The sequence below is a fragment of the Maniola jurtina genome, chromosome 15 (genome assembly GCF_905333055.1).
Source record: "Maniola jurtina chromosome 15, ilManJurt1.1, whole genome shotgun sequence".
Taxonomy (NCBI): domain Eukaryota; kingdom Metazoa; phylum Arthropoda; class Insecta; order Lepidoptera; family Nymphalidae; genus Maniola; species Maniola jurtina.
In genome coordinates, this window is record NC_060043.1 from 3,069,792 (window position 1) to 3,083,715 (window position 13,924).

At 35.7% G+C, this 13,924-nt stretch overlaps 1 protein-coding gene across 3 annotated transcripts in view; it reads left to right on the forward strand.

Annotated features, from left to right (window-relative positions):
• Positions 1-6,540: 6,540 nt before the first annotated feature.
• Positions 6,541-13,924, forward strand: part of LOC123872276 (G-protein coupled receptor Mth2-like) — a 38,612-nt gene continuing 31,228 nt past the window's right edge. For 2 of the 3 annotated variants that reach the window (XM_045916458.1, XM_045916471.1), the window contains exon 1: positions 6,541-7,089. In XM_045916458.1, coding sequence (XP_045772414.1) covers positions 6,631-7,089 — 459 coding nt within the window. In that variant the 5' untranslated portion in view covers positions 6,541-6,630. The remainder of the gene's footprint in view (positions 7,090-13,924) is intronic. The other variant, XM_045916460.1, reaches the window with a different exon arrangement.

Consider the following 13,924-nt stretch of genomic DNA (forward strand, 5'->3'; position numbering starts at 1 on the left):
ACCAAGCTATCAATTCGATCCTAGAATCCGAAAATCTGATAGAAGCAGCAAAAGAAATAATAAAAATGAACAAAGTTACTCCTGTAAAAGCAACCAAGACGTGAAATATTCAATAGACCCACATTTTGGGATGGTTAGAGCTTCTAAGACTAATAATGTGTTCAAAGCACAAAATGTTAGAAATAACGCTCGCAGTAGTTTTAATGACCAAAGCAGGATGTACGAAAGAAACAGTTCTGCGAGAAAGAGTACTACAAGACGGAATGAGGAACGTGAATATAATATAAAGACTGATGTTAAGAGAGCATCAAATAGGAGCAAGGGTAAAACTGTTTGTGTACAAAAGGGAACGCAAGAAAATGAAAAAGAATGCTCCTTTGAAGATTTGCAAGTAGAAAATAAAGTACAAGAACATAAAAATGAAAATGATACAATGCCTCGACCGGGAAAAGTTAAGGAGCTCGCTTCTAGATTTAACAGGAACAGTGTGGAAAATTATAGACAATCAGTGATTGTGAACGTTGAACGACCAAAGACTTTACAGAGCTTCGACCAGGCTTATCTGAATCATGTTTTTCCTGACGCTATTGAAATTTAGCAGTGATGTTTATTGAACAATGAATAGATCTCTTAGTGTTTATGTGCCGTTGGATGTTCTTGTAATGTTTAAGACTCTTATAGAGATCTACAGTTCTTTATGATATTTATAGGGAAATCATCTCCTTTATCACGTTAATTGTAATCGCATCGTCTGCTATTATATTATCAAACATGGCCATATTATTGTTTTATATTATACAGTAGTTTCTAGTTTATTCTTAAGAGCATTTCCATGACGTTATCTAAACTCAGCACAAAAAGCTTCTATTAAATAATATATTATATAAATATATCCTACCCTTCATGTCATTTTATGTTATACTTATTTCTATATCTCAAATTTATGTACTTAAAGAGAATGTGCATTTATTTATTTAAAATCAAACATATACTTACTTTTCAATAGTTTTTATAATTTGTTATTGTTCATTACTCTAATGTGTATAGTATCTTTTTCGAATGTTTTGTATTGTTGAATTTTAACAGTATTAAATTAATAAAGTAAAGTGCATCCTTGTTTTTTTCTACGAAATGTCCTTTAGTATTATATTCCCTGGTGAAAATTAAACATGCAGCACCATTTTCATTAATTTAATGAATTTTTGTGCAATCCTGGTATTTATAAAAGGGACGTTATTCAAAGTCCTCTCTTAGTCCGGTTGCAGTCCTGAATACTATTTAAACTGCAATATTGAAATTTTCAATGCCTACGAGCTAAAAATTAAAATGAATTGGGAAGTGATCATCTTTTTGCTTTGCTTTCAAAGTATAACTGCCATAAATCAAAGTATAGTAATAACTAAAATACCTATAAGGCACAGTAAAATATCATGTTTTAGTAATAAATGTATGAGTAAATGTTGTCCTTTTGGTATGGTTTATTTTCGTAAAGAGAGACGTGGTGGTTGCATTCCCTCCGAGAAGGATTTGTTTGAAGAACAAAATATTCATGAATTCAATCATGTTTCCAGAACTGTTAATTTGAGTGAACACTTTGAAGTTTATATAGGAGTCACTTGTACGAAGAAACAAAAGGCGAACAACCCCTTCTTTCTGCAAGAAGTAAGTTGTATTTATTTATTAGTGTACTTATATTTTAACCGACTTCAAAAAAAGGAGAAGGTTCTCAATTCGTCGAAATCTTTTTTTTTTTGAGTGTACCTATTTTCTGCGAATCTTGCGAATCCCGAATCTGTCAAATACCGAGGAAAGTAAAACCTTAGTCAATTTTATTTGTACTGTTTTGTAACATTATTGTTAATTAAATATCTTCTTCTTCTTCTTTGTCGTTACACTCTTGGCAGAGCGGTCGTGGTCATCATGAAGTGACGTTTTGGGGGGCAGATGTTACACGCCTCACGAGCATTCGCCACTTCTCCCTGCTGGTCGACATTCTGGTACACTCGTGCACGGCACCGCCCACAGCGGACTTAATTTGGTCGGTCCATCGCGTAGGCGACCTTCCTCGCCCTCTGGTACCCTCCACCCTGCCCTGCACCACAAGACGCTCAATGGAGTCACTCTCACGCCGGGAGACATGTCCGAAGAACTTTAGTATGCGACCCTGTACTAACGCCGAAAGACGTTGTTTAATGCCGAGTTCTTGGAGTATAGAGACGTTGGTGGTTGGTGGTGGTAATTAAATATAATTATTGTTAATTACTGTAAAAGTAGAAGATTTTTTTTTTGGGAAATACAAAGCTCTGCTAACTATATGGAGATGGTTTCTACGGAATTATAAAGCCTAAGCATTTCATATATTTTTATCTGACTACAGCTGTGTTCCACCGTAGCGCAAGCGTAGCGTCTAAATTACTTGAATGAGGTGTCAATCAATTCGTTACTATGGTCCGAATGACATAGGCTACATTTTATACGACAAGTGTAAATTAAAAATTTATAACACCCCCGACGAGTGGAGGTTACAGTAAATAGAAAAGAGCTGATAACTTTCAAACGGCTGAACCGGTTTTCTTGGATTATAGCTAAGAACACTATCGATCAACCTTTCAAACAAAAAAACTAAATTAAAATCGGTTCATTGGTTTAGGAGCTACGATACCATCAAACTTATAACACCTCTCTTTTTGGGTCGGGGGTTAAAAAAAATCGACCTGACGGATGTTACATCCAAAAAGTGAGGGTCTATCCTTCATCCAAGGGGTCTACAAAACTTTTGTTTGCTATTGTATCGAGTTCAAATGACAGCGGAAAAATTCTAAGTTTATAAATATAAATAGTTATAGTTATAGTTTATATGTATATAATATATATGCTATCTATCGGCAGTTCGCGGTTAGGTACCTATAGTAGTCGGGTTTTAGATTATTTTGCTTGCGATGAGCTTTCGTGGTCAAAATGCTACTTTAATTAATTAAAATAATTAGAGTTCTAGCAAATAAATTAGAAAGAGTAATGGGGCCAATTTGTTCAATTGTCGAAATGTAAATTCTAGTTGATACCTACTCCCAGAGGAAATTATTTGGCCCGAATTGAATGGCGATTATTGTGAAATTCGTGATAAACGTTCAATTAGGTACTGCTGCTAGCCAAGCGTCTTGGGACGGCTTTGCATGGCTCGCCAAAGTGTTCGCAAATTTTTAATTTCATTTTTAATAATGTGAGATGATCTTTGAAAATATTATAGATAGTTTGGAAAGAAACGAACGAACAAAGCCACCTAATAAAAAGCTTTAAAAAAAAAGTAGGTACCTATTGCTACTAATACCTACTGGGCAAAAAGCGGTGATGGCCTAGTTGTTAAGACTTCGACTTCCTGTACGGGAAGTCAAAGGTTCTATCTTTTCGGAGCTATAAAAAAAGGAAACATAGTGAGGAAACTTGAATGGAGAGTTTTTTGTTTTCTCCATAGAGTTCTCCATAGAGTCCTCAAAGATCTGTGAACTCTTCCAATCATGGTCTTAGCCAGCATGGTAGCCATACCATTCTCATTCTGTGACCCGTGCTCAGTAATGAGCCGGCGATTGAAAATGTGTATTATACGAATATTGAATCTTTATACATAATACGACCAAAATATTTATGCATAAGTATTTATGCATACTTATATCAAATTATGCAAGTAATAAGCAAGTAATTGCCTCACATTCATTTACCTTTATTTGTATCGTAACAGTGTCATAAGGATGTACCTAGTGAACCAAATTCAATGCTACAGGAAAAATAAGTTACGTACCTCGTTACCTCACCTATTTGGCATGCATATTTGTTAAAGTACAGGCTATCTAATATATAAGGTCAGCATAGGCAATCTGACAAAACCATAAAATAATCCATACAGTATTAATTTATTACTTATCTATATATCATATTTATTTATTATTATTTTTTTAGTCTATATTATGTATTTTATTATTTAGTACATTATTTAAATTTTAACATGTTTCTATGTATTTATTTATTTATTTATATATTTATTTATTCTAATATTATATATAAATGTAAATGTATACTTACACCACCTACCTCTAATATCTATAGCTATATCCTTTGGACCATTTTGGTTGCCTGGAAGAGATCGCTAGGTAGCGATAAGGCCGCCAAATTGTACCTATATTTTTTTGAGCTTTGTATGTGTTTTTCTGTACTAATTTTGTGGTGTACAATAAAAGTATATTCATTCATTCATTCATTCATTACTTCTATACACTTATAACTCAGCGAGCTATGGAGAGGGCTATGTTAAGAGTTTCCCTGAGGGATAAGATCCGGAATGAGAAAATCCGCAGGAGAACCAAGGTCGCTGACATAGTCCAAACTATTAGCAAGCTGAAGTGGGCAGGCCATGCCTGTCGTAGAGGCGATAGCCGTTGGAGCCGGAAAGTCCTTGAGTGAAGACCGCGTATAAGCAAGCATAGTGTGGAACGCCCTCCAGCACGATGGACTGACGATATAAAGAGCCTGGCAGGAAGTGGCTGGATGAGGAAGGCTGAGGACCGGGTGTGGTGGCGCTCTTTAGGGAAGGGCTATGTTCAACAGTGGACGTCCTCAGGCTGATGATGATGATACACTTATAAGCACTGAATCTACCTCGGAGATGTCTTTTTGTCTAAAATTCCTCAGCGCTTGGAGACCAATCTTCGATCAGTGCTGCGAATGATGACATGGATCTGAGATTGGTGGCTAACTAGACAAGTGTAAATTAAAAATTTAAAACACCCCCGACAAGTGAAGGTTACAGTAACTAGAAAAGATCTGATAACTTTCTAACGGCTGAACCGATTTTCTTGGATTATAGCTAAGAACACTCTCGATCAAGCCACCTTTCAAACAAAAAAACTAAATTAAAATCGGTTCATTAGTTTAGGCGCTACGGTGCCACAGACAGATACACAGATACACACGTCAAACTAATAACACCCCTCTTTTTGGGTCGGGGGTTAAAAAGAGCGAATATAGTGATAGCCAGGACACGAATTACGTTAAGTGGTCTTTCTGTGATTGCCACAACGCGTCGTTGTGAGCGTTTTCATAAGAGCCACTTTCGTTATGTGGATGTTTTACACTTACAGGGACCACAACGCGTTGCGATCTGTTTTTTCGCGTTTTTGGTCTTAGAGTGTAACATTTTTAAAGGTGTTTGTTGATTTTATATTTTCCTCTTCAATCAATATAATATTATTAGATAATTTATAATAATAGACATGTAAAAGATACACTTATGGGTATACCCCAAGATTATTTATACACAGAATGACTTCATACAGGTACTCGTAGTTCACAAGTTCTGAGAATTATATCGCTCTAAGATCACAAGTGTAAATTAAAAATTTATAACACCCCCGACAAAGTATCTGAGTTTTCCAAAACATCATTTTCAAATAAATAATTATGTATCAAGGCAACGTCCATCTTGACAGCTTGACATATTTTGTCAATTGACATAATATTATGAACCTAACGGTTATGTAACCTTCTTTTCTACAAGAAAACTAGAAAAGAGCTGATAACTCTTAAACGGCTGCACCAATTTTTTTGGATTATAGCTAAGAACACTCTCGATCAAGCCACCTTTCAAACAAAAAAAAAAGTAAATTAAAATCGGTTCATTCGTTTAGGCGCTACGATGCCACAGACAGATACACACGTCAAACTTATAACACCCCTCTTTTTGGGTCGGGGGTTAAAAATCATGATTGGCAGTCTGGCACTTATGTAATTTGCATATACGTCCTACCTACCTAATTAGTTAATTTACGAACATCTAATTAGTTATTTTCCCTAAAGATCGGTGGATTCCTGTATTCTTATTATCTACTTAATATTATACCTATGTATCACATAAAAACCTACCATAATATTATAATCACAAAGCAAGTAAGCATAGTGTAAGAGGGGGTGCCTTCCAGCCTACTGATTCACTAACACTGAATGGTAGTCACCGAGCCCATTTGACATTGATTTTTAATCCATTGAAGGTTTTCTACGAAAAATTATTTTAGTATCACTCAGTGAAGCAGCAATGAAACACCAACCAATGTCAAATGAGCTCGGTGACTATCATTCAGTGTTAGACACTGAGTTCCTCACACACCCTCTCAGGACGATTACCCGCCGATACCAACGTATACTTATTGGGTAGAGCGTAGTAGAGACTAGTTGTTACTGCTGAAATTTGATGATGAGGGACGGTGAGGGCCGGATCTGGTGGCATCACAGATCATAAAGGAATCATCTGTGATGAAAATCTAAATTAAATAATGGGAAATCATGAAAAAATAATAGGGAGGCGGTAGAGTACCTACCTATATTCGTATTCAGGCAATTTGTTTTATGTTGGCCTCGGGCCGATCTTCGTCCACTTTCCTTAATTCAGACAATCGATATGAAACAATGCCTACCTCGTGTTCAAATGAACTTTACCAATCAATCGAGAGTGTGTTTAAGCTCTATTGTGTATAAATAAAATACCGGTCGCCCAGACGGCCAGTGTAACCTCCAGCGTGGACTAAACGAGTCATGCTGGAATTAAAAATATAAGTATAAAAAAGTTGGCGCGAAACTCTGTGAATGATTTGGGCTATTTCCGAAAACCCAAACATGCTTATTTTAATATTTGTGCAACTATTTTTGGTGACCAACGCTAAATTGTGCGACGAAAAGAACAGAGTTGATTTGACTAATGCAAACTTTTATGATGGGACATACGTCGAAGACGGTGTGAGATTCCCACCAGATTACGTTTATACCAAAAATATTAGTGGTGAAATAAAAAACTACGGGTGTCTGTGTGATTCGAGGAAGTGTTTCCGAAAATGTTGTCCTTTGGGAGAAGTTCTTTCAAAAAGAAATGGCACTACATCTTGTATCGAGAGTTATGATGTCTTGCAAGAGAAAGGTTTGAATGTGTCTTTCATGGACACTTTTGTTAGAACTGTGAAATTGGTTGATGGGGAATTCTCACTGATTTATGGCATTCCTTGCAATGGAGATGTTTTTATGGAGTTCAATATGTGGACTGTGCAAGAGGTATGTAACTATTTAATCCATACTTATATTATAAATGCGAAAGTGTGTCTGTCTGTCTGTCTGTGTTCTAGTTTTTCACAGCCCAACAGTTTTAACCATTTTTGATGAAAGATACTTTAAACCCGGAAAATTAAAGCGCTCCCACAGGGTTCTTATAGGCCCGTCCGTTTAACCGATTTACTTACATGTAATTTTGTACAGAGGTTTGCGTCCTGAAAATTGACATAAGCAACTTTTCATCCCGGAAAAGCAAAGAGTTCCCACGGGATTTTTCAAAAACCTAAACCCACGCGGACGGAGTCGTGGGCATCATCTAGTTATTTATTAATAATAATATTCTTATCTATCACTGGTATATCCGAATTTATGAATGGGTTTTCGGCACCGCAGTCAATCCGAAAAGAGCCTAGCCAGTACCCAACTAGGTATAGAGGAGATAAATAATATACTTACCTAATTCAAATTCAAATTCAAATTATTTTTATTCAATTAAACTTTTACAAGTGCTTTTGAATCGTCAAAATAATCTACCGCTGGTTCGGAATGCTGTTCCTACCGAGAAGCAGCAAGAAACTCGGCGGTTGCTCTTTTCAAATGTACAATTTACAATAATATGCTAAGTATTTATTGTGTGCACAACCTAAGTAGGTAGGTATTTCGATCTGGTTCACGAAGTTTCCGGCCTGTAGCATGTGAGGTCCACTGCACAATGTATCCCTGATGGGATGGGACTAAATTCTGGGAATGGATTGATATCAGGCAGCCTCATTCACCTGAGGCAACTGGGCTTTCGTGGCAGTTCACTCGCAGCCAGGATGCAAAAAGCGGTGTTGCTAAAGTCGGCTAGGATATTTCGTTTATTATTCAACCTATCGCCCTGGCAGTCTGGTCTTCCCTGCCGGGGTGAAACCCTCCGCCCGTTACAAATATGTACCTACTATGTACCTACTTATGTAAAGTGTAGGTAAAAGTACCTACCTACAGTATGTATGTAAGTACATTTCTTTTTGGCTTCCATGTGTATATATTTTGTATATTTTCTATAGGAGTAAGAAATATAATAGCAGAGTGAACTATGTAATATAGACTACAGGCCCATGTTCAAAATGGATGGGTCATATGAACCACCAGGTGACGTATACAGGACGATATAAGAGCATAAAATAATAAGATTCAGCACTATGCCGTCACTTGTAAGCTGTCCAACAGAGTGCTGGTGAGAATTCAAAAGTGCAGGTAGAGTGAGTACATTTTGGTCATATATTTTTGTACGGCGTTTTTACCATCGATAGATCCATGAAAAATAATAAGAAAGCGCGCAGTGCCGTAAAAAAATGGTGCGCCACAAAGTCAGTAAATTTTTTGATTTTCTGACAATTTCCAGGATAAATTTGGTCATTTAACTCTGTACGGCATTAGTTTCATACTGTTTCAATGCAGCCTCTAATCCATTATTCCGCAACGCCGTACAAAAATCATGCGACAAGGGGAAAAAATTGAGGGTAGCAACCCCCTCTCTTTCCGTGGTCCGGGGGGTGATTTGAAAAAGTACGGCTTTGGTTCCAAAACATTATCTAGCACTCAAAAGTACTATTAAAAATAATGCCGTCAAAAAATTAGTGTTCATTTGAATGTGTATCAATAATTATCTTAATTTCATGGTATACTTGATTTTTAAAGCTGTAAAATCATTTGACTCTGTACGGCACCTTTTTTTTTTACATAATAGTGTAAAATACTATTGTTATATAGTATTGCCGTTCAAAAGAAACTGTTCTAAAAAAAATTATAGAGAAATACAAAAACTGAAATTTTTCAAATTATTGCAAAAGTTTAAATATTCATAGATTAATAAAGTATAGCAATTATCTACGCTTTTTCCTTGTTTTAAATAGTATTAAGATACATAAATTAGGAAAAAATTATGCCGTACATTTTAATGCAGACCATATCTTTTAGGCTGATGAAAATGACGCTACCATTTTAAGGGTGTAGTACTTTATGGCCATCTGATACTGTACGGCATTAACATATTTTTGAAGAGAACAATTGGTAATATGATAAAATCACTATGCCGTCTAACTGAAGTGAACGGGTGTGTATATAATATCCACATCCCCTACAAACCTTTGGACCAACGAAAATGTACGGCATGTAAAAAAATATTATCTATGCATAAAACACTTTCAAAATAAATTAATTTTATGTTGTTTCAAATCATCCCCCGGACCACGGAAAGAGAGGGGGTTGCTACCCTCAATTTTTTCCCCTTGTCGCATGATTTTTGTACGGCGTTGCGGAATAATGGATTAGAGGCTGTATTGAAACAGTATGAAACTAATGCCGTACAGAATTAAATGACCAAATTTATCCTGAAAATTGTCAGAAAATCAAAAAATTTACTGACTTTGTGGCGCACCATTTTTTTACGGCACTGCGCGCTTTCTTATTATTTTTCATGGATCTATCGATGGTAAAAACGCCGTACAAAAATATATGACCAAAATGTACTCACTCTACCTGCACTTTTGAATTCTCACCAGCACTCTGTTGGACAGCTTACAAGTGACGGCATAGTGCTGAATCTTATTATTTTATGCTCTTATATCGTCCTGTATACGTCACCTGGTGGTTCATATGACCCATCCATTTTTGAACATGGGCCTGTAGTCTAATAGAATGACGTTAATATGTAAGTACCTAATCATTTATTTCAGGCAATAAACCCATTACGGATACACAGATACACGATAAAAACTATTATTTACAGATCATTGTGTATTATTTACACATCATTGCAATGAAATGATAAATGTCCTGTTGTGAACTTATAATTAAACAAACCTGATTAAAAACAAACGTATTCATTTCATCAAATTATTATGATTAAAATAACCGGCCAAGTGCGTGTCGAACTCTCACACGAGGGGTTCCATAACATCGTACAAGAAAGAACGTCATGGCAAAAGGGGCAGAGAGAGAACACTCTACAGGCAAGATGAGAAGATGAGATGCCAAGATAAATTTTTTCTATAGTTCCTGTCTTCATTATAATTGAAAAACTGGTCAGACGCGAGTCGAGCCTCGCTCTTTTAGGGTTCCGTACATAATTATAAATAACATATTTTAGGTATACGAAATATTATAAACCGTGAATGAAAAACCTAGAAATGTTTGTTTGTTGAGTTCACAACCAAGCTGCTTAATAAATTGTTGTTTTCAGTATTTGTCGTACATGGTAGGTAGTAGGTACATAATATGCCCATATCCCTAACTAGTTTGCTTTTTGAGATAGACCCAATGACAAAAATTGTCTAAAATCATCCCCCTACCCCCATTTCTTCCTTTTTTAAGATAAAAAAATATAGTTATGACAGTAATTATGAGAGCCCCCTGAAAAATAATTTACTTAATTGAATTTTTAATTTACTATTCGGTTTTGGGTTAATGTTCTACACCAAATACCAAAATCCCAGGCACTTTGTCACTCATTTCGTCTACGAGCTAGAGATCTGTGATACGCGGACAGACGGGGAAGAACAGACAGACAGCAGAGCGATTAATAGGAGTCCGGTTTTATCCTTTGGGTGCGGAACCCTAAAAAGAATTCTATGTTATGATAAAAATATAATGTTTCCTCGATGGGAATATAATATTATACTGTTCATAATAGAACTGATTAGTGATTACATACTCCCACTGGTCACGTGCCCATTATCTCATCCTGTCATTAATCGACGCTTATTTTTATTTTTACCCGACCATGGCAAAAAGGAAGGTTTATATTATTGTAAATTGAACATCTGGAAGGAGCAACCGCCGAGTTTCTTGCTGGTTCTTCTCGGTGGGAAAGACATTCCGAACCAGTGATAAGTAAATTATTTTGACAATTCCAAACAACATCAAGACAAAATAATTCTTTAGAAATGAATTGAAAAAGCTAACACAAAGCAATTGAAAAAGTTGATTTGAATGAAAATAAATTTATTCAATTATTCAAAATATTTTTCTTCAATTAAACTTCTACAAGTACTTTGAATCGCCAAGTGCATCTACCACTGGTTCGGAATGTCTTTCCTACCGCGAAGAACCAGCAAGAAACTCGGCGTACCTATGTATTATAATATAACGTATATATTAGAATGTATTATAACCTGACAGTAATATCATGTTAATTTAATATTATAGTTGCTAAAGTGTGTATCTGTCTAATTTGTTGTTTGTCTCTATGTCCGTCTATCTATCTGTATGTCTGTTTCATTTTCCCAGTCAATATTAAAGACGTTTCTTAAAATATCATGTCTGGTTACTGCCCTTCACCCAATTATTTATCTACAAAAATCTTGGAATCGAAATATTTTTCGTTCCTTTGAATATTATTTTTTCAAGCAATTAGAATAATATTCGGTTAGGGCTTAGGCCATGAGTCCTATGTGCGTTTTAAGCAATTAAAATTAATATTCACTTGCTTTTACGGTGAAGGAAAACATCGTGAGGAAATCTGCATGCCTGAGTTCTCCATAATGTTCTCGAAGATGTGTGAGGTCTGCCCATCCACACTTGGCCAGCGTGGTGAGCAATGGCCTAAACCCTTTTCATCATGAGAGGAGGACCGCACCAGCGATAGGTTAAACTGACATAAGAGATAATAATAAAATCACATACTAATTTTATTTATATGTACCTACTTATTATCACACTAATATTATAAAGGCGAAAATATTGTATGTGTGTGTGTGTGTGTGTGTGTGTGTGTATGTTTGTTACTCCTTCACGCAAAAACCACTGGACGGATTTGGCTGAAATTCAGAATGTAGATAGATAATATCCTGGATTAGCACATAGGCTATTATTTATCCCGGAAAATCAAAGAGTTCCCACGGGATTTCGAAAAACCTAAATCCACGCGGACGAAGTCGCGGGCGTCAGCTAGTTAAGAATAAATCATGACTTGTACGAGTAGGTAGCCTATGAATGCTATAAAATTATTTAGTTATTATAAAGTAGGTATTGTACTGAGTCACGAGCGGGTTTCCGTGATCTAAAGGATAAAGGAGCACCATAATAACCTATTTACTAGTACAAAATTTACATTGGCCTAGCCGGGGCCCCGTCTTGCCCGCCACCCGTCTTGTCCTCTCTTCCCCTACCTAGTCAGAATAATTAAATAGATATCCAATATCGTATAGTATTATAGTTATACAATTATAGTAGACAATAAATTAGAATTCAACAAATTCAAATTAAATAAATTACTCAACAATTCAAATTCAATACTTGAAGTACTTATCCTTATACTGATGTCTTATAATTGAAATGAATATTCAGCTGAGATGAAGCTGATAACAGACTAAAAGGCATTTGATTACCTACTTGTATAGTGCACCTATTAGATACCTACGGAGATTAATAAATAATTTATTATTGTTAAACGCTCATTAATTCATGAATAATAATTTTCTGGTGTTTAAAATAATAGTCTGGTATTTAATTTTTATGTTTTCAATTTTATATGAAAGTGACATCTAGCGATACGGGCTAACAGAACTATGGCACACAGATTATTTCAAGTAAGAAGGTAGTCAGGGCCTCCTCAATTCTCGTCATTGTTTCTGGGGATGCTACTAGATGGCGCAACTTGTACTCTCTTGACTTTAAGGATAACCATTAGATGGCGTTACTGGCGTTGAATTATTTTTTAAAAACTTACCGTTACAATGAAATCACGTTTTTTTTTACTAAAGCTCGGGGTTTTCGCGAAAACGAAGAAATAGGTTAGATATACTTACCGTGGAAAAGCGCATAAAGGGCGATAAGCCTTTTACATTTTAATTTCTTCTTTCAAATAGTAAAATTATTAATAGGTTACTTTAATATTGTTCAGTTATTTTGAACCTTTTTGTTCGAAACTGAATAAGAACACAGAATAGATTGGTGCTATATCATTAAAAACTTAAAAAGATCCTATTTATCTATGTAAAGTAAAAATCATGCAAAATTTCCCCAAATCCCTAAACGTAAGACAATTACGCCCTATTAACTTGGAAATTGGAATTATACGTAGGTAAAGAATTAATAATTTTTATCAAGCATCAACTCTTTGGGGATTAATTAGCAATATTTCGCCAAGGCCGCGTACGCTTTTAAATTAATGAATATAAAATAGGTTTAGTGCGTAGGTACATAATAGGAACATATTTATTTTCGTAGGATTCATATTTCATACCTACCTCTGAAATAGTGTTGGTCGAGTAAGTATTTAATCTTACCTATATTTAATTATTTTAAGCTTACTTCGAGGTTTAACGACATAATAATAGATTGCTGATAACGGGTTTATATTTTGGTGATTTTCACCTATATTATAAAGCTAAGATGATGCAGACTTATGAGTAGACAAGTTCGATTTTAGGGTCAGTTTTATAGATTTTATTAGGTTGATAAAAGTGATGCCTCATAGGCCCCAAAGCTTGGGAAAGCTTTATTAGTAGGTGCCTATTTAATGGCAGGCTACAAATTGCAATCGTGAAAAATGAACATTGAGCATTTTTAATTATATTAGGCTAAGCAGTGCTTTTATCACACTAATATAATAAAGGCGAAAGTTTGTATGCCGCAGCGGCAAGTCGCTGGGCGGCATGACTTTGCCGGTAGGGTGATAACTAGCCACGGCCGAAACCTCCCATCAGGCTAGACCAGAAATTTAGAAATCATTAAATTTTCAACCCCTACCGGGAACTGGGCCCGGGACTCCCACTAATAAGACCACCGCACTTACCACTGAGCCAAGGAGGCCGTCAAATTAGAACTTTAAGAATCAAATTATACTAGCTAA